The sequence below is a fragment of the Aquarana catesbeiana genome, linkage group LG04 (genome assembly GCF_042186555.1).
Source record: "Aquarana catesbeiana isolate 2022-GZ linkage group LG04, ASM4218655v1, whole genome shotgun sequence".
In the NCBI taxonomy this organism is placed as follows: Eukaryota; Metazoa; Chordata; class Amphibia; order Anura; family Ranidae; genus Aquarana; species Aquarana catesbeiana.
Window position 1 is genome coordinate 669,362,771 of NC_133327.1, and position 25,069 is coordinate 669,387,839.

The following is a 25,069-nucleotide window of genomic DNA, read 5'->3' on the forward strand; positions in this document are numbered from 1 at the left end:
AATGTCTCCTTTCTCAACACGTTTCACATATCCAGCTTCATCAGGAAAATAAGAAGAGGAAAATTCTATAGTTACATAATTACATAGTTAGTCAGGTTGAAAAAAGACACAAGTCCATCTAGTTCAACCATAAAAAAAAAAAAATCCCATATACATAATACTATACCCACATTTGATCCAGAGGAAGGCGAAAAAACCCCCCAGAAAAGCATGATCCAATTTGCTACAGCAGGGGAAAAAATTCCTTTCTGATCCCCTGAAAGGCAATCGGATTTTCCCTGGATCAACTTTACCTATAAATGTCAGTACCCAGTTATATTATGTACATTTAGGAAAGAATCCAGGCCTTTTTTAAAGCAATCTACTGAGCTGACCAGAACCACCTCTGGAGGGAGTCTATTCCACATTTTCACAGCTCTTATTGTGAAGAAACCTTTCCATATTTGGAGATGAAATCTCTTTTCCTCTAGACGTAAAGAGTGCCCCCTTGTCCTCTATGTCGACCATAAAGTGAATAACTCAACACCAAGTTCACTATATGGACCCCTTATATATTTATACATGTTGATCATATCCCCCCTTAATCTCTCAAGAGAGAATAAATTCAGTTCCTCTAATCTTTCCTCATAGCTGAGCTCCTCCATGCCTCTTATCAGTTTAGTTGCCCTTCTCTGCACTTTCGCCAGTTCCCTGATATCCTTTTTGAGAACTGGAGCCCAAAACTGAACTGCATATTCCAGATGAGGTCTTACTAATGATTTGTACAAATGATATCCCAATTGGCCTCTCTGGAGTCCATACCTCTCCTAATACAAGAAAGGACTTTGCTCTCTTTGGAAACCGCAGCTTGGCATTGCATGTTATTATTGAGCTTATGATCTACCAAAACCCCCAGATCCTTCTCCACTATGGATTCCCCCAGTTGTACCCCCCTAGTATGTATGATCCATGCATATTCTTAGCCCCCAAGTGCATAAATTTACATTTAGCCTTTTTTTAAAATCTGTGAGTACGTGTACCGATACTTTTGATTAAGTACTCGCCGATACAGAGTACCGATACTTTGCGGTGCGATTTGCATCCATACAGGATCAATGGGCACAAATCGCACTGCAAAGAATTGCATAGGATTTGAACAGGAATGTGGTGCGATTCCTGTCCAAATCGCATGTGTTTTCCGCACCGCTCCTGTGTGCACTGCATTCCTGTTCAAATTGCAGGCAATTCTTTGCGATGCGATTTGAGCCCATTCATTTTGTATGGGTGCAAATTGCGCTGCAAAGTATTGGTTTCAGGTATCGCGAGCATTCATGAAAATACTCAGTATCGGCACTCATACCGGTATCGGTGCATCCCTACTGCAGAGGTCTGCACATCATATACCAAAGGGCTGCAGGTTGGGCACCAGAGTCTTAGACCAACAAGTCTAGGTTGATTTTTTTTCTGGCTGATCCTGTTTCCCTGAGATTAGGCCAACACTGTGGTGTCTATACGATGCATTAAACATATTAAAATATAAATAAATATCCTAAAATGTAAATACATGAGATGATAGCTTGCAGGTTTACACATTAATCAAATAAATATTATTCAGTATTCAAATTTTTCAAATTTCCCCTTAAAAGTAATCTCCAGCAATTATCTGTATTGCATACTTGCATTGGTCCAGCTTGGCACAATGTAGGTATGTACAGTATATCTCATATCCGAGGGACTGCTGGGGAAACTGATGATCAATGTAGCAGGTGGTGCTTCAATCTCCCAGGTTCTGTATTGAGCAGCTTCCCCTCTGCACACGGACCACAGAGGGCTGCTCACTCAGCACTGCCATACAACACCTTGGAGTTGATTTAATAAAGGCAAATAGGCTGTGCACACTGACACCAATGATGGGGCACTATTCCTCCCACTGACACCATTGATGGGGCACTATTCCTCCCACTGACACCAATGAGGGGGCACTATTCCTCCCACTGACACCATTGATGGGGCACAGTTTCTCCTACTAAGACCAATGATGGGGGAACTATTCCTCCCACTGACACCATTGATGGGGCACTGCTCCTCCTACTAAGACCAATGTTGGGGCGCTATTTCTCCCACTGACACCATCGATGGGGCACTGTTCCTCCTACGAAGACCAATGATGGGGCACTATTCCTCCCACTGACACCATCGATGGGGCACTGTTCCTCCTACGAAGACCAATGATGGGGCATCATTCCTCCCAATGACACCATTGATGGAGCACTATTCCTCCTGCTAAAACAAATGACAGGACAGTGTTTACTCCCACTGATGCCGGGACATTTTCTACACACTGTGGCCAAAGTCCGGCCCACCTGAAGCCCGAAGGCCAGTAAACTGGCCCTTTGTGTTAGAAGTTTGGACACTCCTGCTCTAGAGCAACTGCACTAGCAGAGTGCAACTTCCCCTTCTAAAATGCACAGCCTAGTTTCCTTTAGTAAATCAACCCCAAAGTGTGAGTCTGTGAGGTTGATTTACTAAAGGCAAAAAAGACTGTGCACTTTGCAAAGTGCAGTTGCACTCTGCAAGTGCACTTGCTCCAGATCTTAGTAAATGAGCCGAAGCTCTGCTGACGTCCATCATTCCAATCATGTTCAAGCAAAAATGCAGTTTTTTTTTATTTTCCTTGCATGTGATTGGGTACTCTTTGCAAAGTGAAGCCTTACTTCATTTACTAAGCTCTGGAGCAACTGCACTTTGCAAAGTGCACAGTCTATTTGCCTTTAGTAAATCAACCCCTGTGTCCAACTTCCATAACACAACCACATTGGGCTCCACACGCTGTACCCAATAAGTGTGCGGCATCCCTGGCCTGTCACTTACTTCAGCTTGGGAGGATGAACCAGGCAGGTCAGAGGTCCTCTCACACTACTGCTGTTCTCTGCTGTAGACTTGTCCATAGGCCTAGAATAGCAGACCTAGACAAAGTTGGAAAGGTACTAATTAAATAAACAATCTTTCAATTAGGAATTACTCCCTCCTCTATTTCTTTATAAGATTCAGATTGGAGAAGAGTGCTCACCATTAGCTGTGCCGTATAATGTTGAAAAAATTTTCTAGGTTGGCTTGTCTGCAATGGCTGGTGACAGGTCTCAAAATTATATTAGGGCCGGTGTCAGTGGGCTTTTTTTTTTGCATCAGATGGGTTTGGAGAACATTTAAAGCGGACCTTCACCCTCTTCCTCAAGTTCCCTTTATTCTACCCCTCCTCCCATCCTGCAGCAGTATTGGTCTTTTTTTCTTTTTTTTTTTGTTAACCTAAGAAAAAAAAAAAGTCCGGTCCCTCCTCCCCATGCGCGTCATTCGCATTAGGTGACTGACGCGCATCCAGCATGTCACATATCCCGGGAGGCTTAAGCATCCATTCAAAGAAAGGAGGAGGGGGCGTGTCATCGAGAAACCCGCCTGCTGAACCTGGAAGAGCCGGTGGGACTCTCAATAACATCAAATGCCGTGTACACACGGGCAGACTTTTCGACTGGACTGAATCCGACCGCGTGTGGGCTTCATCAGACCCGCAACGGACTTTTTCAATTGAAAATCAGACGGACTTTAGATTTGGAACATGTTTCAAATCTTTCCGACGAACTCAAGTCTGGTCGAACAATCCGCTCGTCTGTATGCTAGTCCGATGGACGAAAACCGAAGCTAGGGCAGCTATTGGCTACTGGTTATCAACTTCCTTATATTAGTCCGGTCGTACGTCATCACGTACGAATCCGTCGGACTTTGGTGTGATCATGTGTAGGCAGGTCCGTTCGTTCAAAAGTCCGTCGGAAGTCCGTTGGACCTTTGATGCCGAAAAGTCCTCCCGTGTGTGCACGGCAAAACGGAACACTGGGACGGAGCTGTGACCGGGCATGAGAGGAGCTCAGCGGGACAATGCTGGATCCACTGGATGGGTGAGTATCTGAAATATGTAGATACCACCTTCAGGTAAGTGGGGTCATAAAAAAAAAAGGTTGGGCAGAGGTCCTCTTTAAGAGAAGTTCCAAAACAAACAACCTATAATGGTCGAAAAGATGGAGACGTATGTATTTTTAACATGATCAAATGCATCTCCCTGGAATTTCCCCATCTAGGATTCACCCTTAGGTCACAGGAGCCTATAAACACAACCGTAGTAGTCTTAAAACTAAATCTAAACCCCAAAACAAAAATGTGATGTATTGCATTGGTGGATACTGGGTACCATTGAGATTTCAGTTGACAGGATGTTACAAGGACACTGGACTTCTGGTGGGATCGAGGTATTTTTCTTTACTTGCAGAGAATGTAATTAGCAGGAAAAAAAAAAAAACTAGAGCAGCCCAACCTCCAAAGACTATCAAGCTGCAATATATTATAATTTTGTGTTTGGGTTTAGATATACATTACATTTTAGATTTTTAGACGTTATTGAGATACCATAGCAGCTGATCCTGTACATTTTATTTTCAGGCAGCCAGGCATGTATGATTTACATGCAACAGTGCAAAAGCTTTCATAATTTCCAAACACATTACATTTTTTTCTAATGGTGTACCAACTAAATAGGTTTTATTTGGCATGTAGTATTCTGGTACATTAGAAATGTTTTCAACCAGCGCAGGATGGGGTTGTGTGAGATGGAGCTCATAAAGTTTCTGAAGCCATGCAGGCTTTCAGTACCCCTGTCTGTGATCAGTATCTATGTTACCCTTGTATTAAAACATACATGTATAATATATACAGAACATACATATATTTTTTTTCCTCTCAACCAGGGTTCCTCCAGAGATTACTAGGGGTTCCTTGGGTGATTTCTAACTCTCAGATAGGTAATCACTGACACTAATGATTAGCTAAAAAGATGTAATTCTTCCCACTGACCACCAACGTAGGGAGCATTCTTCCCACCAGCCCCCAGTGTAATTGGGACCTTCTCTCAATGACTCTTCCAATTATCACCATTGTCACTGATCACTAATGCAAGGGAGCATCTCACTGACCACCAGTGTAAGGGAGCATCTCACTGACCTTGAAAGTAAGGGACCATCTCATTGACACCAATGTAAGGGAGCGGCTCACTAGTCACCAATGTACAGAAGCATCCCACTGGTCACCAGTGTAAAGGAGCATCTCACTGACTACCAGTGAAGGGAACATCTTGTTGGCTATTCCTGGGTATGTCTCTCAATCCCAAGAATTCCCAGGTGTGTCCTTTAACCTCAAGAGTTCCCAGGTGTGTCCCTCAATCCCTAGAGTTCCCAGGTGTGTCCCTCAATCCCTAGAGTTCCCAGATATATCCTTTAACCTCAAAAATTCATTGGTGTATGCCTCAACCTCAAGAGTTCCCGGGTGTGTCCCTCAACCTCGAGTTCCCGGATGTGTCCCTCAACCTCAAGAGTTCCCGGGTGGGTCCCTCAACCGCAAAAGTTCCTGGGTGGGTCCCTCAACCTCAAGAGTTACCAGGTGGGTCCCTCAACCTCAAGAGTTCCCGGGTGGGTCCCTCAACCTCAAGAGTTCCTGGGTGGGTCCTTCAAACTCAAGAGTTCCCGGGTGGGTCCCTCAACCTCAAGAGTTCCTGGGTGGATCCCTCAAACCCAAGAGTTCCTGGGTGCGTCCCTCGACCCCAAGAGTTCCCGGGTGCATCCCTCAACTTCAAGAGTTCCCAGGTGCATCCCTCAACCGCAAGAGTTCCCGGGTGCGTCCCTCAACCGCAAGAGTTTCCAGGTGCGTCCCTCAACCGCAAGAGTTTCCAGGTGCGTCCCTCAACCCCAAGAGTTCCCAGGTGCGTCCCTCAACCTCAAGAGTTCCAGGGGGCGTCCTTTAACCTCAAGAGTTTCCAGGTGTGTCCCTCAAGTTCCAAAGTTCCTGGGTGTGACCTTCCACCCCAGGAGTTCCCAGGTGTATCTCTGCACCCCAAGAGTTTTATGGGTGGGTCCCTCAACCTCAAGAGTTCCCGGGTGAGTCCCTCAACCCCAAGAGTTTTGGGGTGCGTCCCTCAACCCCAAGAGTTCGCGGGTGCGTCCCTCAATCTCAAGAGTTCCCGGGTGCGTTCCTCAACCCCAAGAGTTCCCCGGTGCGTCCCTCAACCCCAAGAGTTCCCGGTGCGTCCCTCAACCTCAAGAGTTCCTGGGTGCGTCCCTCAACCGCAAGAGCTTCCGGGTGCGTCCCTCAACCCCAAGAGTTTCCGGGTGTGTCCCTCAACCCCAAGAGTTCCCAGGTGCGTCCCTCAACCTCAAGTGTTCCAGGGTGCGTCCCTCAACCTCAAGAGTTCCCAGGTGTGTCCCTCAACTTCCAAAGTTCCTGGGTGTGACCTTCCACCCCAGGAGTTCCCAGGTGTATCTCTGCACCCCAAGAGTTTTATGGGTGGGTCCCTCAACCTCAAGAGTTCCCGGGTGAGTCCCTCAACCCCAAGAGTTTTGGGGTGCGTCCCTCAACCCTAAGAGTTCGCGGGTGCGTCCCTCAATCTCAAGAGTTCCCGGGTGCGTTCCTCAACCCCAAGAGTTCCCCGGTGCGTCCCTCAACCCCAAGAGTTCCCGGTGCGTCCCTCAACCTCAAGAGTTCCTGGGTGCGTCCCTCAACCGCAAGAGCTTCCGGGTGCGTCCCTCAACCCCAAGAGTTTCCGGGTGTGTCCCTCAACCCCAAGAGTTCCCAGGTGCGTCCCTCAACCTCAAGTGTTCCAGGGTGCGTCCCTCAACCTCAAGAGTTCCCAGGTGTGTCCCTCAACTTCCAAAGTTCCTGGGTGTGACCTTCCACCCCAGGAGTTCCCAGGTGTATCTCTGCACCCCAAGAGTTTTTTGGGTAGGTCCTTCAACCCCAAGAGTTCTCAGGAGTGTCTCAAATTACACTGAAAACTTTGTTAAAAAAGCATTTTATCACTCATAGATGTAAAAGAAGCCCAAATAACTGTATCTGATTGGCAGACATTTCTCACCTTAGTCTAGGCTTGCCTCTGGACATAATTTACAAAGATATCACCTATGATCTCACTAAGCCCAGTCACTGAGCTGTGAGCCCTTTACTCCTTACCCAGCTCCGAGCTCACTCTCTGCATACAGGGCTCTACCAGGGCACTCTGTATATTATCTATGCCTGTTACTAAGATGGTTGTTAGGGGGCGTTACCAGGAGTAGAGGGCCTACATAGGGGAAGGGGCGTTACCAAACAGAATTGCTGTGAATGACAGAAGGACGGACCAACTGGGTGAAAGGGGGCGTTACCAAACTAGAGCGCTTCAGAATGACAGAGGGTGAGATGGGGCGTCACCAAACCAGAGGGGCGGGGAAGGGACTGACAGGGCGGGCTCACAGGGGAGGTGGTGCGCGCGCATCGTACTTATTAAAAGTCTGTCTTTTAAAAAATAGCATTCTAGCTAATCGCACCGTGTAATTACGACTATACAGATCTCCTTAACGTATAATTGTGTTGTTTTGAAACGAGAATAAGCATACCAGAAACCGGACCATTTGACAGGACTACCAGTCCCAGAATGCATTGCGTCTGAAGGGTCTGGTCCTTCATATTAGACCAATTCAAAACCAATTCAAAACAGCTTTTACTATTATTTATTGTATAAGAATTGACACAACAAAGTAAACCGAACGCGTTTGAACGTCAAACCGGCCCGCCGTTGCAAATAACGTGCGGTCTTTCGCTCAGGCACCGCCACGGACAGCTCTGCCCCGCCCACCGCCCTTGTGGAGCGGCTAGGAAAACCCCGTAGCGGCCGGAAGGAGGTCCTCTCTCCAGGATCCGCCATTAGCAGGAGGTGAGTGTGGCGGATCGGCTCCGGGGACGGCGGGGTTGTAGCCGGTGTGGCGGGCCCCGGAGGAGGGCGGGACGGGGTGTAGTCGGTACATGGAATGACCTTCTCTCTCTTCCTGTCACAGGTGGGTCCGCCGTCACCATGCAGATCTTCGTGAAGACGCTGACGGGGAAGACCATCACCCTCGAGGTGCGTGTGGCGGCCATGGCTGTGTGAGGGAGAGGAGATGAGGGGGACAGGCAGCTGCGGGGGGCAGCCCGGGACACACATAGAGGACCCCCCACTAACACCACGTGTCCGATCTCCACGTGCTGGACTGGAGAGTGAAGTCTGCTGCAGATCTACATAGCAACCAATCAGATTCCACGTTTTATTGTCAAAGCTTAACTGAGCTTTCTGAAGATAGAAGCTGATTGGCTACCATGCACAGCTGCACCAGATTTTGCACTCTCCAGTTTTAGTAAATCAACCCCAATGTGTTCTAATGACCAAGAACTGCCACTGCCAGAGGGGCCTCTATGGAATGTGATGTCCAATCAATGCAGGCCTAAAGGCCCCATTCACCTCTGTGTGTGGAAGTCCACTCACATGATTAGGCCGCTGTCTGCATGAATAATGCACCAAATGTTCTTGCACCACCTTTTTAGGTGTTGAGCTTTGGCTGGTTATTGTGTGACAAAATGCTAGTTTCCTGGCTGCAATTTGGGTGTTGGTAATTCATGGTACAGCTGGTGTGATGTGTGGTGTTTTTTTTTTTTCCCATGCATTTCAGGAACACGTGAAGAATAAGGATGAACTCCAGCGTGTTCGCACAGCCCACGTGCAGAGCCCGCCAGGAAGTCAGCGTTGCGCTAATCGCAGGCAGTGATACATTGTCCCGATGTGCGGCTGCAGAGATCAGGAAATGTCTAACCGCCTGTGATCAGCGCAGCGCTGACTTCCTGGCGGGTTCTGTACGTGGGCTGTGCCAACACGCCGGAGCGCATCCCTGGAGCACACGGGTGTGAATTAGGCTTGTGCCCAGGTTCACACTGACCGTGGGAATGAACTCGCACAATTTCGTTCTGCATGTCGGTCCCAACTTTGGGGGGCGATTGCAGAGACATTTGTGCGGGTTTTTCTGCGCGGATGTCAATGGAGATCGCACCCGCAAATTGCCAAAAGTAGTACAGAAACTACCTCTGGGAATCAGCGCATTGTCTCGTTGATTTAGAGGCTGTCTTTGCTGCCAATTTGAAATCGCATCAATGTCAACCAGGGCTCACAGCAACAGTTTTGAGTGACTGCTCTTTTTCAGGAGCCAAAAAAGGTTGCTTGAAACTGTTGGATAAGTCCACCTTTTTTTGGGGGGGGGGGGTAGAGAAGTAGGTGGGTATGTGTGTGTATGTGTGTGTATATATATATATATATATATATATATATATATATATATATATATATATATATATATATATATATATATATATATATATATACAACACGAAAAGTATTCAGACCCCCTTAAACTTTTCACTTTGTTATATTGCAGCCATTTGCTAAAATCATTTACGTTCATTATTTTCCTCATTAATGTACACACAGCACCTCATATTGACAGAAAAACACAGAATTGTTGACGTTTTTGCAGATTTATTAAAAAAGAAAAACTGAAATATCACATGGTCCTAAGTATTCAGACCCTTTGCTCAGTATTTAGTAGAAGCCCCTTTTGATCTAATACAGCCATGAGTCTTTTTAGGAAAGATTTAACAAGTTTTTCACACCGGGATTTGGGGATCCTCTGCCATTCCTCCTTGCAGATCCTCTCCAGTTCTGTCAGGTTGGATGGTAAACGTTGGTGGACAGCCATTTTTAGGTCTCTCCAGAGATGCTCAATTGGGTTTAAGTCAGGGCTCTGGCTGGGCTATTCAAGAAGAGTCACGGAGTTGTTGTGAAGCCATTCCATTATTTTAGCTGTGTGCTTAGGGTCATTGTCTTGTTGGAAGGTAAACCTTCGGCCCAGTCTGAGGTTCTGAGCACTCTGGAGAAGGTTTTCGTCCAGGATATCCCTGTACTTGGCCGCATTCATATTTCCCTCGATTGCAACCACTTGTCCTGTCCCTGCAGCTGAAAAACACCCCCACAGCATGATGCTGCCACCACCATGCTTCACTGTTGGGACTGTATTGGACAGGTGATGAGCAGTGCCTGGTTTTCTCCACACATACCGCTTAGAATTAAGGCCAAAAAGTTCTATCTTGGTCTCATTAGACCAGAGAATCTTATTTCTCACCATCTTGGAGTCCTTCAGGTGTTTTTTAGCAAACTCCGTGCGGCTTTCATGTTTTGCACTGAGGAGAGGCTTCCGTCGGGCCACTCTGCCATAAAGCCCCGACTGGTGGAGGGCTGCAGTGATGGTTGACCTTCTACAACTTTCTCCCATCTCCCGACTGCATCTCTGGAGATCAGCCACAGTGATCTTCGGGTTCTTCTTTACCTCTCTCACCAAGGCTCTTCTCCCCCGATAGCTCAGTTTGGCTGGATGGCCAGCTCTAGGAAGGGTTCTGGTCGTCCCAAACGTCTCCCATTTAAGGATTATGAAGGCCACTGTGCTCTTAGGAACCTTAAGTGCAGCAGAAATTTTTTTTGTAACCTTGGCCAGATCTGTGCCTTGCCACAATTCTGTCTCTGAGCTCTTCAGGCTGTTCCTTTGACCTCATTATTCTCATTTGCTCTGACATGCACTGTGAGCTGTAAGGTCTTATATAGACAGGTGTGTGGCTTTCCTAATCAAGTCCAATCAGTATAATCAAACAAAGCTGGACTAGAAGGTGTAGAACCATCTCAAGGATGATCAGAAGAAATGGACAGCACCTGAGTTAAATATGAGTGTCACAGCAAAGGGTCTGAATACTTAGGACCATGTGATATTTCAGTTTTTCTTTTTTTTATTAAATCTGCAAAAAGTGAACAATTCTGTTTTTCTGTCAATATGGGGTGCTGTGTGTACATTAATGAGGAAAAAAAATGAACTGATATGATTTTAGCAAATGGCTACAATATAACAGAGTGAAAAATTTAAGGGGGTCTGAATACTTTCTGTCCCCACTGTATGTGTTGAGGGGGGAGTGCACACGATCTAGATGTAGCAGTGTAATCAGACCCTTCCACAGGATGTATAGATAGATGGATATATTCAGATGGGATTGCTGCACTTAACATTTATTTATAAAAAATCAAATTGCTAAGGAACATTTAGTGCCGGTTCACACTACCGCGACTTGGGATCCGACTTGTCAGACCTCGAGTCGCCCCAAGTCGCTTGACATCTGAAAGTCCATGTAAGTGAATGAGAGCCGTCTATATGTACGCTACTGAAGTCGCTCCAACTTCAGAAAAGGTCCCTGTACTACTTCAAGGCGACTTGTAGGCGACTTGTACCCATTGATTTCAATGTAAGTCGCCTACAAGTCGGATCGTGATCTATACTGAAGCGACTTCACAGGAAGATAAGATGTTTTTTTCAAGCAAACCCCTCCCTCCCCCAGAGCGGATTGTAGTTTGATTGGCCACTGGAAAGTCGCCTGTCCTGGAGGCGACTTGAAGTCGCCTTGTAAGTCGCCCCAAGTCGCGCTGTGGTGTCGCCCTCAGGTCGTGTCCAGGTCGCCTCACAAAGTCGTGGCCAGAGTCGTGTTGCCCCTGTGTGAACCGAGCCTAATTGTTTGGTAAAGATTACAATTGTTTTGCATTGCATGGATGCTGAATCCCATTGGGGGTTATTAAGAGCCCTTTCACACTGAGGTGTTTGAAACTTCAAGAACCGTTTTGAGGCGCTTCCCATTCATTTCAATGGAGAGGCGTTTTTTTTTTTTTTTTTTTTTTTTTTTTTTCGCATGAGGGCTCTTAAACTGCATGGTGCAGCTCTGTGCATAAATTAATCAAGTTTCAGCTTTTGTTAAAGTTGAACAAGCTGAAGTTAGAAGCTGGTTACTAAGCAGAGCTGCACCACATTCTGCATGCTCCAGTTTTAGTAGATCTCCCCCATTAGAGTGAAGCATAAGCTCAAGTGTAATTCCCCTAGTGGGGGGGAATACCAGTCATTGATCTTGGTGAGGGTCCCTTCAGAATCAGGTGACTTGGCTGAGACTTACTTCCAGATGAAACACTATTTCCAGAGGAAAAATCCCCCTCTCTGCAGTGTTGCCCCAGGGTTGCATGCTTGTTGTTAATGCCTGGGTGGGATGGGAAAAGCAGTTTTACTTACCTGATCCTCAACCCCCCCCCCCCCCATACGCTCCCACTCTGACCATAAAGGCAAATCTTATCTTTGTACTATACAGCTGTAAATGTGATAGAAATGGTAGTTGGTTAAAACGACAGTCATACTGCCAGCAGAAAGTGAAGTACTGTCACGCATCTGATGTTTATACAATTTTTTTCCAGGTCGAGCCCTCTGATACTATTGAAAATGTCAAGGCCAAGATTCAGGACAAGGAAGGTTGGTTCTGTTTATTTCACTTGTGTATGAGAAGTTGGCTATTGCAAATACTATAGCTGCTTATGTTTACTACACACACCTATAGCGGAATTAAAGTGATTGTAAAGTCTAATTTGTGTTTTTTAATAAAATAAAAAAAGTTATACTTGCCTGCTCTGTTTTAGTGGTTTTGCACAGAGCAGCCCGGATCCTCATCTTGGGTCCCTCTTTGGCTCTCCTGGCCCCTCCCTCCTGTCGAGTGCCCCCAACAGCTAGCAGCTTGCTATGGGGGCACCTGAGCTAAGTCACAGCTCCCTGTGTATTCAGACACTGAGCCCCAGTCCCTTTCTATTCTCATTGGCTTACTGACTTTGGCAGCGGGAGCCAATGGCGCTGCTATCTCAGCCAGTGAGGGGAGTCCCGTAGGCATGAGACATTCCTCCAACATCGCTGGATCTAGAGGGACCACAGGTAAGTAATTAGGGGGGCTGCTGCACACAAGGCTTTTTATCTTGATGCATAGCATGCATTAAGATAAAAAACCTTCTTGCCTTTAACACCTTTTAGTTTTATTTAAACGTGTGTGTGTTTTATACTGTAGTGTGCTAGTATACTCCACAAATTGGCACATTATGGCAGACTTGCCTATTGGATGAAGCCTTCCAGCACTGCAGGCGCTCCTAGCTGCTCCCAGGCACTTATTTTCTGCTGGTCGTCTTTCTGCGTTGCTCAGTTCAACTACTTGAATGCCATGTTGACGCAACTTCTGCACATGCACACATTAGCCACTTTATCATGGGGCAAAGCGGTGGCATAAATGTAACACCACCTGCCCATGAGTGTGGTGGCAACTGGCAAATATCCTCACCTAGGTGAGCAGTGAAGGGGGGAGACAAGTACCTGCTGGAAAAGATACTGGTTTTCCCAAAAAAATACCTAAAGTGGAAAAGTACATTAAGCTCATGAGTGCGTTAGTGAATTTGTAAGAACAGTGTAAAAAGACAGTTTGCCTTTTTATGGGTATAATTGTTGCAGCACCGAAGTTGGGGATAATTTTAAAATGTATTTGATCTCAGCTAGAAGAGACACACCTAATGCTGCACAGCCTGTGTTCAGGATCTTCCAATCCCTCCTTGGTGCTGTCGGTACATTCACTGTTTAGGACTCCGCTGATGTAGCCTGTCGGTGGGTTAACTAGCAGGGGACATGTTTCATTCAAGCCAGTGGAGGTCTTGGAAGACTTTAAAATGTTAGCTGATGGTGCATAGTTACATAATTGGGCTCTATTAAACCCCACAGGGGGGGCTTACCCTTTGCAGGTTAAAAAAAAAAATGTGCATTTATTTTTGGGAGCTTGTAAAGCAGGGGTAGGCCTTCCATCTGTTGCAGAACTAAAAGTCCCATCATGCCTCTGGGAGTAATTGTAACTGCCAGCCTTGCAATGCCTCATGGGAAATGTAGTTCCACAACAGCTGGAGGGACCCAGGTTGCCTATGCTTGCTGTAAAGCATTGCACTCAGTATCAGCAGATTCCGGGTGCAGTCTTGGCCTCTTGCAGACTGTCAGTACATTGTCTGCCCATAGAAGTCCAGGAAGCTCAACGGACTAGAGGAGCGCTCACCAGCACCCTTGCAGTTCATTGGGAGCTAGAAAACCGCTGCAAAGGCTATTCATTCACAGAAAAAAATGTGGGTGGAGCCATGCTGTTTTCAAATTGTGAAAGTGCGGGGAGGAGATTCCCGAATCATGTAACCTGTTCCAAAAGGTGAACTTTCTGCATTTTAAGCACAACTATTGTTAATCGGAGGTGATAACGGATTATGTCCACTGTTACCTCTTGCAGTAACTTAACTATACATTTGTATTCCTTTTTTAGTTTCAGTGACCAGATATGCTTTGGTTTTCGGATATCTAATGTGTACTTGTCCCTACAGGTATTCCTCCTGATCAGCAGAGGTTGATCTTCGCTGGCAAACAGCTTGAAGATGGCCGCACACTCTCAGATTATAACATTCAGAAGGTGGGTCTCTATCACTTAGTAAAAAGCTATGACCAGGATTGTTCTTTTACATTTGCAATTGGGTAGTCTTTTCCAGTATGATTAAAGTGCCTTGCTTTCTATTGAAAAAGATATAGATATATCTATCAGAAGCTCAGCTTAACGAGAGATTTCTGCAAATTGTGTGTAATGGGAGCAGAAGTTACCTTTTTAGTATTCTATTAAAAAGACTGTTAATGACTCGATTTTTTAATAATGCAAATTTCTGACTCTTGTAAGCTGAGCTTGGCTGTCCCCCACACACCCTTTGGATCCAATGATCATTTAAAAGAGCGGTTTTGACATGTTTAAAATTTAAATGTGGCTCTGCAGCCAGGTTTATGTAAAGCATCTCAACACTCTCAATATAAAGGCAGACAGTACAGTTACCATACAGAAGGATTAGGAGGGCCCTGTTCACAAAGCGTACAATCTATAAAACCTCAAACTGCAAGCAATGTGTAGATTTTAATTGCTGTCGCAAGAAATGTAAACATCCCTTGTAACAACAAAGCATGAAAGGTCCTCTTTTTATGGAGAGATCTGGGGCCTATAAGACCTCACATCTCTCTACAATGGAAAGCATCAGATCAAAAATAAAATTAATGCTTTGAAGAAAAAAAATAGCATTGTTTACATTGTTCATGAACCTGAAGTGACATCACGACATTGCTCCTGGCCTCCTAGTTCATAGTGTTGAGCGATTAGGCCATCTTTCCTCTGCTGATTTCTATGGCCGGCGTCTGCAACCGCTGGATTGGTTCCTGTGCTTCCTGATGAGTCAGAACCACCGGAAAGTGGTGGGGCTGACCCCTCATTCTGCTTCTAAAAGTGATCCAGTGGCTAATCTGTGGCTCTGATCGCTTTTATGAAAAAGGGCAGTGGCTGCTGAGAATTTAATACTGGGGTTATGGTATTCAGCTGCAGCCAGGTATTTCGCTTCAAAACCATGACTTTTTTTGTAGTTAGGTAGCCTTGAAGTGGTTTTTGTCTTAATAGAGTCATATTAGACTTTATATCTGTCTGTCTGTATCCTATAGGAGTCCACACTTCACCTGGTGCTGAGGCTCCGTGGTGGTGCTAAGAAGAGGAAGAAGAAGTCTTACACCACCCCCAAGAAGAACAAGCATAAGAGGAAGAAGGTCAAGCTTGCTGTGCTCAAGTACTACAAGGTAAGAAAGCTGCAGGTCTGAATGGCAACGTATTCTCTCCTTCAAACTCCCCAGTCAGATGTCTTTTGAAACCCGTACATCTAAGGCTGCAGTTATGAACTTTAAGAAGAGGCTTTACACCAACCTAATTTTGCGTGGTACATTGCCATAGAATGGTCAGTATTTTATGTACCTTATTTGATAAAGGAGCTATAAAAAAGTGGGAAAAAAACAAACTTTGTTTTAGTACCCAGTTACTACATTACAATAGATAGCATGAATAGGTTCTCAAAACGCCATCTAGAGTCAGGACTCTGTAAACGTGACAGTAGTCCACTAAGATAATGTGCCCACAACAAGAGATGACGTGTTGTATATCATGGCATGCATGGTGGCAACAGGATCTTACAAGATTTTGGGTGGACAAGGATTGATGACATAGGTCAGTGGGGTGAGTAAGAGCAGCAATGTGGGAAAGTACTTGGACACTGAATTGTAGTGGTTTGAGGTTCCTTTATTTGTAGGTTTGTGTTGCTGTAAGTACGGTACACCTTGTATGATGTGCACCTTTTTTAATACAGTTTCCTATGTCTTGCAGGTTGATGAGAATGGCAAAATCAGCCGCCTGAGGCGTGAATGTCCATCTGATGAGTGCGGTGCTGGAGTCTTCATGGCCAGTCACTTTGACAGGCACTACTGTGGAAAGTGTTGTCTGACTTATTGCTTCAACAAGCCTGAAGACAAGTAAAATGTACATGTGTTAATAAAACCAGTTGACAGACGCTGCTTGTGTCCACGCGTTTCATTCCTAAAGTGTGGAAGAAAAGCGCCCAGGGCTGCCCCAATCATGCCCCTGGCAAACAGGAAAGTGGACTCTCTTGGTACCTAGGAAGTGACAATTATATTTTTATAAACACTTTTTATTTATACAAATTTTCATAGATATCCATCTATCGCGGTGCACATGTGCTTGTAAATTCTTAGTGATTGATTCCTCCTGAAGAAGACTATGGATCAAGACTTGCTATATCTTGTGTGCCCTTAGTTATGATGGGTTGTCCCCAATGGTTAAGGGCACAAGATGTAGTAAGTCTTGATGCACAGTCCTCTTCAGGAGGAATCCTCAATAAATCAATCACTACTAAGAATTTACAAGAACGTGCACTGCATTTGCTGTTTTATTCATATATATGGATATGTTTATTTTTAATTTGTATAAATAAAATGTTTGCATTGTATATAAAAAGTGTCACTTCCTGGGTACCGAGAGTCCATTTTCCTGTTTGCCAGGGACATGATTGGGGCAGCCCTGGGCTCTTTGTCAAATATTCATTTACGAATGATGGTACCCCTACCTACGTAATATACTTTTTATTTTTTTTGAGGCACACATCACATTCATTCCTAAAGTTTTGAGAGATTATGATAAAGGATATATAGAGATTAAAGACTAGGAGAGTGGACTTTAAAGGCACACGGGTAGACCTATAAAAGTAAGGTTTTTATTTGTAGAAAAATATTAAAAGAATTTTATATATAGATATATAAAATGTATTAAACTTATTATATGACTCACACACACATTCTGACAACACTTCCAATGTAAACACTTTTATATTGATACACCCAATGGTACAGTGGTTGAAGTTCTAATGATGGTAACCAAGTGAGGATGTAAACATGGAATAGTTTGAGTCTGTGTGAATCCAAGTACAGGATATTCGCTCTACATGTTGCACGCAAGGGTACGCTTCTTCAGGAGCACATATATAAATAAGATATTTTGTGTAAATTTTCCGCGGGACTTTGGGAAGGTAGATAACCAACCAGTCCAGGGTGTGGAGTCATAATCATCAGCCGCAGAGGTTTAACGTTGTAGTTTGCTGGTAAGCGAAAGGATATAGATATATATATATATATATACCCAGGGAAAAAAAATGGCCAACACACAGCTGAAAAGACAGGTATGTTGGTGGTGTAAACCAGCATGTGTCTATCAAGATAACAAGGCTGTCCAAACAAAGTAGAGAGAGGCAGGCTTAAAGCTCAAAAGCGGCTGGGTACCTCAAGGTTCAAGCTGTACTGTGTGGTGTGTATGCCTCCTGGTATCCAATTATGGACAGCAAACTACAAGGTTAAACCACTGCGGTTGATTATGACTCCACTCCCTGGAACTGGTTGGTTACCTACCTTCTCAAAGTCTGGCGGCAAATTTATTTACACAAAATATCTTATCTATGCGCTCCTGAAGAAGCGTATTCTTACGTGCAACATGTAGAGCGAATATCCTGTACTTTGATTCACACGCTGACTCAAACTATTCCACGTTTACATCCTAACTTGGTTACCATCATTGGAACTTACACCCAATGGTACAGTGGTTGAGCAATATACCGTATTTATTGGCGTATAACACGCACCCCAAGTTTAGTAGAGAATTTTAAGGAAAAAAACTTTTAGGAGGGAAGTTTAAGGAAAAGAAACTTACATTAAAATGCCCATCAATGCAGCCTCATCAGTGTTATCTGCAGCCTTGTTAGTGTCAGTGCAGCCTCGCCCCCAGTGTCAGTGCAGCCTCGCCCCCAGTGTCAGTGCAGCCTCGCCCCCAGTGTCAGTGCAGCCTCGCCCCCAGTGTCAGTGCAGCCTCGCCCCCAGTGTCAGTGCAGCCTCGCCCCCAGTGTCAGTGCAGCCTCGCCCCCAGTGTCAGTGCAGCCTCGCCCCCAGTGTCAGTGCAGCCTCGCCCCCAGTGTCAGTGCAGCCTCGCCCCCAGTGTCAGTGCAGCCTCGCCCCCAGTGTCAGTGCAGCCTCGCCCCCAGTGTCAGTGCAGCCTCGCCCCCAGTGTCAGTGCAGCCTCGCCCCCAGTGTCAGTGCAGCCTCGCCCCCAGTGTCAGTGCAGCCTCGCCCCCAGTGTCCATGCCTGCCGCCGCCATACACATAGCTGCATGTAGTTTTAAACATGGCGCCGCGGAGTTCGGAGGGACTCCGTGTCGGCGGAACTGAACGAACGCCGCCGAGATACACATAGTCGAGTGTATTCGGCTCTTTCCGGCGCCGCTCACAGTCCCGCCCTATGATGGACATAACACAGGTCCAATGGCGGGACTGGGCGTGACTGTGAGTGGTGCCGGAAAGAGACGAATACACTCGACTGTGTATCTCGGCTCTGATTTCGGCGGAGCTCATTCTGCTCCGCCGAGTCCCTCCGAACTCTGTGGCGCCATATTTAAATCTACTCGCTATGTGAATGTCGCCGATAGCTCACAATTAGCGGGGATCGGCGTATAACACGCACCCACGATTTTCCCCTCATTTTAAGGGGAAAAAAGTGCGTGTTATACGCCGATAAATACGGCAAGTGTTTACTTTGGAAGTGTTGTCAGAATTTGTATGTGGGTCATATAATAGTTTCAAAAATGTTATGTTTTTTTTTTTTTTTTTCTACAAGTAAAAACTTTTAATTACTTTTATACGGTCTACCTGTGTGCCTTTTTAAAGTCCACTCTCCTAGTCTTTCTATTCATTCCTAAAGTGGTTGACTTTTCTATAAAAAAAAAAAAAAAAAAAAAAATCAAGTGAAAATGTAACCACTTTTCACCCGCCCAACGTCAACTCAAGTCTGCGGCGTGCTATCTGGCTGCAGTTACAGGCATCATCCAGATATCTTTTTTTTTTTTTTACAGCTGCGATTCTCTTCACTGTAAGAACAATCACAAAATATGGTGCAAAAAAGCAAACTAATGAAGTCCACAGTAACAATCCTAACACCATAAACCTAAAAAAAAAAAAAAATCCTCTTCTGGTTTGATGGTTCTTCAAATATACGCTTTACCAAGAATGTTCATGAGGGGTAGATGGCAATTTGCCAATGGCGTTTGACCAAAAAAAAAGAAAAAAGTGTAAAGGGGCAGCAACGTGAGACATAGAAGGAATTGAATGGTGCCGGATGTTGATGATAGAGATTTCTGGCAGGCCAGATGTATCCTGAAATCTCTTGATCGTTCGGAGGCTGGGTGCGATTGTTTTCTTGAAAAAAAAAAAAAAAAAAAATGCCAGTTTGTGAGATGGTCACACTCTCTCCTGTCATGCAAATTGGATGCAGAGAAACCAACATCCAATTTGTGTAAGTGTGAATTTACACTTTTAAGATTTTTTTTTTTTTTTTACATGAAGCCACGTTTGTAGAGTTGCTGCAATATCTAATTTTGCAACTAGCAAAGTTCTCCCCAGGAATACTTGTAATGGTTAAAATGTCTGCTGCAATTTCTTTAACAGCTTGGTGACCAACCTATAGCAGTTTTACTGCTACAGGGTGGCAGCTGTGCAGGATTGTGTGTGATTTTTTTTAATTTTTTTATTTTTTCTCCCTGCATTTTCAGGGAGGGGGAGCGAATGTGTGCTACCGGCGGCTCGCTCTTACTGTGAACACGGCGGGGACCACAAACTCAACGTCCTCCAGCACCTGCCAATCATCAGCCAGAATGGCGATCTGCCTATGTAAACAAGGCACATTGCCATTCTAACAGGAGGAAAGTCATAGATCCTGTGTTCCTGCAAAGCGGGGACTGGGATCCATGTCTTTCCCTAGCTAAAGCACCGCCTAAAGTTTAACACATTGGCTAAGCACAGTTAACCCTTTGCTTGCCCCTGGTGTTAACCCCTTCCCAGCGAGTGTCATTAGTACAGTGACGGTGCATATTTTTAGCACTGATCATGGTATTGGTGTCACTGGTTCCCAAAAAGTGTCAATGTCCCCCGCAATATTGCAGTCCCACTATAAGTCGCTGATCGCTGCAAATTGCTGGTAACAAATAAAATAAGTAAAAATGTCCCATGGTTTATGGACGCTATAAGTTTTGTGCAAACCAATTAATATATGCTTATTTGGGAAAAAAAATTTTGACCAAATACATGTAGCAGAGTACATATTGACCTATTAAGGAAAAAAAAAAAAAAAAAGTGATTTCACAATTTTTTTTTTTTTTTTTTCAGTGGATATGTTTTATAGCAGGAAGTAAAGTGTTTTTTGTTTTTGTATATATCTTTTTAAATTTTCTTTTTTATAGCATAAAAAAATGCAGAGTTAATCTAACCTCAAAAGACTGCTCTATTTGTGGGACAACCCATAATTTTTTTTGGGTAGTATCACATGACCGCGCAATTGTCAAAGTAACGTAGTGCCCTATTGGCCCGGTCATGAAGGGGGGGGGGGGATAATATTCCAGAGGTTAAGTGGTTAAAGGAGTTGTAAAGGTTCATGTTTTTTCACCTTAATGCATCCTATGCATTAAGGTGAAAAAACACCTCGCTGTCATGGGCCCCCCTGTTTTACTTACCTGAGCCCGTTCACCTGCTGTGCGCGTCCCCCGGCATCCTCTTCTCCATGGAGTCTGGCCGTTGATTGTATAGATTGATGGCAGCGCAGCCATTGGCTCGCGCTGTTGTCAATCACATCCAATGATGCGGCCGCCGGAGGGGGCGGGACCGAGTCATACACTTGGTGACACCCCCCCCCCCCTTCTTCCTGACAAGGCTGTTTTTTTGCGATATGGCACTGCGTTATTTTAGCTGACTATTGCACGGTCTTATGAGGCTGTACCCAAATAAAAAAAAATCCTCCCCCGAATAGAGCTTTCTTTTGGTATTTGGTCACCTCTGTGGTTTTTCTTTTTAGCGCTATAAACAAAAAAAATCACCATTTTGGGAGGAAAAACAATTTTTTACTTTTTTGCTATAAAACGTACCCAATAAAAAAATAGCTTATCAAATTTCTTCATCAGTTTAGGCCAATATGTATTGTTACATATTTTGGGATTTTTTTTTTTTTACCAAATCAGTGCATATTGATTGGTTTATGCAAAAGTTATAGCGTCTCCAAACTGTAAAATATTTCAATGCAATTTTTTATTTCACGAGGATTCATTTAGCGGGACTGCGGCGGATAAATCAGAAACAAAGTGATGCTTTTTGGGGACAAAGTGACACCAATACAGTGATCGGTGCTAAATAAAAAAAATGCACTGTCACTGTACTAATGACACTGGCAGGGAAGGGGTTTACGGGGGCGATCAAAGGGTTAAATGTGTCCCTAGGGAATGTTTTGGCTATGGGAAGACAGATCCATTTTCCTGCTTGTTTACATAGGCAGAACGCCGTTCTGGCTCACTCTTGTGGACATCGGGTCTGCCGGATCTGCTGATTGGCTCTGATCACACAGCGGGAGCTGGTCGGCGGTGCGTGCCGCAAACTTGGAAAAGGCGATCGCGTACAGGTATGTGATTTCGCCTGTAGGAGCCACCGCCCTGCAGTATAGGTATGTGGGGCGATCGGCAACCACATAAACAGTAAATGCACATTTAATCTTAGGGGAAGGTGTTGGTTTTTAGAAGAATGGTCTGTTAGTCTCTTCCAGCTCCCAAATGCCTGGATCAGTGGCACATATGCGGATTTACCCCCTTCCTGACCAGAGCACTTTTTACAATTCGGCACTGCGTCACTTTAACTGCTAATTGCGCGGTCATGCAATGCTGTACCCAAACGAAATTTGCGTCCTTTTCTTCCCACAAATAGAACTTTCTTTTCATGGTATTTGATCACCTCTGCCGTTTTTATTTTTTGTGCTATAAATGGAAAATTTTGAAAAAAAATGATATTTTCTACTTTTTGTTATAAAAAAAATCCAATAAACTTAATTTTAGTCATACATTTAGGCCAAAATGTATTTGGCCACATGTCTTTGGTAAAAAAAAAAAAATGTCAAGCGTATATTGTTTTGCGCAAAAGTTATAGTGCCTACAAACTAGGGTACATTTTCTGTAATTTACACAGCTTTTAGTTTATGACTGCCTATGTCATTTCTTGAGGTGCTAAAATGGCAGGGCAGTACAAAACCCCCCCAAATGACCCCATTTTGGAAAGTAGACACCCCAAGGAAATTGCTGAGAGGCATGTTGAGCCCATTGAATATTATTTTTTTTTTGTCCCAAGTGATTGAATAATGACAAAAAAAAAAAAAAAGCAGTGAAGAGTGAAATCAAAAATTCACGCCCTTAGAAAGCCTGAAGGCGGTGCTTGGTTTTCGGGGTCCCGTGCGCGGCTAAGCTCCCAAAAAGTCTCACACATGTGGTATCCCCGTACTCAGGAGAAGCAGCAGAATGTATTTTGGGGTGTAATTTCACATATTCCCATGGCATGTTTGAGCAATATATCATTTAGTGACAACTTTGTGCAAAAAAAAAAAAAAAAAAATTGTCTCTTTCCCGCAACATGTGTCACAATATAAAATATTCCATGGACTCGACATGCCTCTCAGCAAATAGCTTGGGGTGTCTACTTTCCAAAATGGGGTCATTTGGGGGGGGGGGGGGGGGGGGGGGGGGTTGAACTGTCCTGGCATTTTATGCACAACATTTAGAAGCTTATGTCACACATCACCCACTCTTCTAACCACTTGAAGACAAAGCCCTTTCTGACACTTTTTGTTTACATGAAAAAATTATTTTTTTTTTTGCAAGAAAATTACTTTGAACCCCCAAGCATTATATATTTTTTTAAAGCAAATGCCCTACAGATTAAAATGGTGGGTGTTTCATTTTTTTTTTCACACAGTATTTGCACAGCGATTTTTCAAACGCATTTTTTGGGGAAAAAACACACTTTTTTTAAATTTTAATGCACTAAAACACACTATATTGCCCAAATGTTTGATGAAATAAAAAAGATGATCTTAGGCCGAGTACATGGATACCAAACATGACATGCTTTAAAATTGCGCACAAACGTGCAGTGGCAACAAAATAAATACATTTTTAAAAGCCTTTACAGGTTACCACTTTAGATTTACAGAGGAGGTCTACTGCTAAAATTACTGCCCTCGATCTGACCTTCGTGGTGATACCTCACATGCATGGTGCAATTGCTGTTTACATTTGACGACAGACCAACGCTTGCGTTCGCCTTAGCGCGAGAGCAGGGGGGACAGGGGTGCTTTTTTCTTTTTTCTTTATTATTTTTTTGTTTTTTTATCTTATTTTTAAACTGTTCCTTTCATTTTTTTAAAATCATTTTTATTGTTATCTCAGGGAATGTAAATATCCCCTATGATAGCAATAGGTAGTGACAGGTACTCTTTTTTGGGATTGCTTTTACATGAAAGCCGACCGCTGGCTGAAAAGAATGATACCAAAATGATACCTAAACCTGCAGGCATCATTCTGGTATAACCACTCAAAGTCGTGAATGGCGTACCTGAAGACAAAAAAATGGTTAACAATAAAGCACAGTAAACGGTAAAGTATAAAAAATTGCATACCTGAAAAGTAAACCTGATAAAACATAACATAACATTGCAGAATAGAATACAGTAAAAAAGAGCAGAACAATAGAGAGAGAGAGAACAATGAAACGACAACTATTTTTTTTTTTTATTTTATATATTTTTTTGTGTTTTTTATTTTTACACTTTTTTTTGTAACTAACTTTTATAACTGTAACCGATTCCAGGTTCGGGTCTCTCAAAATGCGATGGCATCTTGGGAGACCCTGTGAAAGTGTGTCCTAGTCTGTGCAATGCTGTCAGGACAGGAGGGACAATAATAGCGGGTGTCACGCCTATATCCGCGCTCTTACTGCAGACACAACATCTTTTTTGGGGGTTCGTTGGGTAGGGGTACTCGGGAGGACATAAAGAAAATGCCTCTCATGCAGCCGACTGCATTTGGTTGGGGATGTGAATGGGGGAAGTACGGGCGCTGCAGAAGCGGTGGGTTCCCAATTAGGATTGGCGAATGCAGCAGGAAGGGCACTATGGGCACGACGGGCCTGTGTTTGTCTTCTTGGTGGCAGCGGGACACTACTTGTGCTTGCCACCTCACCAGCTTGAACTGCACTTATGGGACTCGCCACCTCACCAAGTGTTACTGCAGTGCTGGTTTGACTACGACCGGGGTGTACTAGGCCGCTGGTGCTTGCCAGTTCACCAAAACGCTACCAAAAAAACTGTTAGCGATCGCAGGGATCAGGCCTGACTCTGCGAACACTGCAATTATGTGTTTAGTGTTTTGTAAGTGACAGTGATCGATCGATACTGCACTTGGGTGGGCTGGGCCGGGCGGAGGGGCAAAATGCAGGTGCTAGCAGGTATCTGGGCTGATCCCGCTAACACTGCGTTTTTGGGAACCCGAAACTGCTGGGGACGCTAGTATAGATCTGATCGGATCAGATATTGATCCGTTCGGATACTATACCACTAAGGGAGGCGTATGCTGCATGCGTGGGTGTTAGCGGTACTGGCACTAACCTGACGCTGCCTGGGGCGACGCATATCACCGCCGGGCGATTATTCGGTAATAAACGGCGGGTGCCCTGACACTATAAAAAATAAACTAACTAACCAGCGTCACCCGTAACAGTTATACGGTGATCACTGGTGAAAGGGTTAACTAGGGTGCAATCAAAGGGTTAAAACCTTTACTAGGTAGTATATGGGGGTCCCCGACGCTATAAAACGCTGACGGCGAACGTAAATATTTACCTCCCTAACTAGCGTCACCAGTGACACTAATACAGCGATCAGAAAAACGATTGCTTAGTGACACTGGCGATGGGGGGTGTTCAAGGGGTTAAAACTTTGTTAGGGGGGTACCCGAGACCTAAAGGGGGCCTAACAC

At 44.5% G+C, this 25,069-nt stretch overlaps 2 protein-coding genes across 6 annotated transcripts in view; one reads left to right on the top strand and one right to left on the bottom strand.

Annotated features, from left to right (window-relative positions):
* The window catches only part of CLHC1 (clathrin heavy chain linker domain containing 1), an 83,261-nt gene extending 76,159 nt beyond the window's left edge, over positions 1-7,102 (bottom strand). For 2 of the 5 annotated variants that reach the window (XM_073628592.1, XM_073628588.1), the window contains exons 1-2: positions 6,929-7,102; positions 2,851-2,945 (exon numbers count right to left, since the gene is read on the bottom strand). The gene's annotated coding sequence lies outside the window, so the exon portion shown is untranslated. The remainder of the gene's footprint in view (positions 1-2,850; positions 2,946-6,928) is intronic. The other 3 variants (XM_073628589.1, XM_073628590.1, XM_073628591.1) reach the window with 3 other exon arrangements.
* A 567-nt stretch (positions 7,103-7,669) lies between these two features.
* Positions 7,670-16,186, top strand: RPS27A (ribosomal protein S27a). The gene is made up of 6 exons (XM_073628593.1): positions 7,670-7,762; positions 7,884-7,948; positions 12,182-12,236; positions 14,150-14,235; positions 15,294-15,425; positions 16,003-16,186. Exons 2-6 carry the CDS (start codon positions 7,901-7,903, stop codon positions 16,150-16,152), a joined length of 471 nt encoding a protein of 156 aa, XP_073484694.1. The 5' UTR covers positions 7,670-7,762; positions 7,884-7,900; the 3' UTR covers positions 16,153-16,186.
* Positions 16,187-25,069: the final 8,883 nt, after the last annotated feature.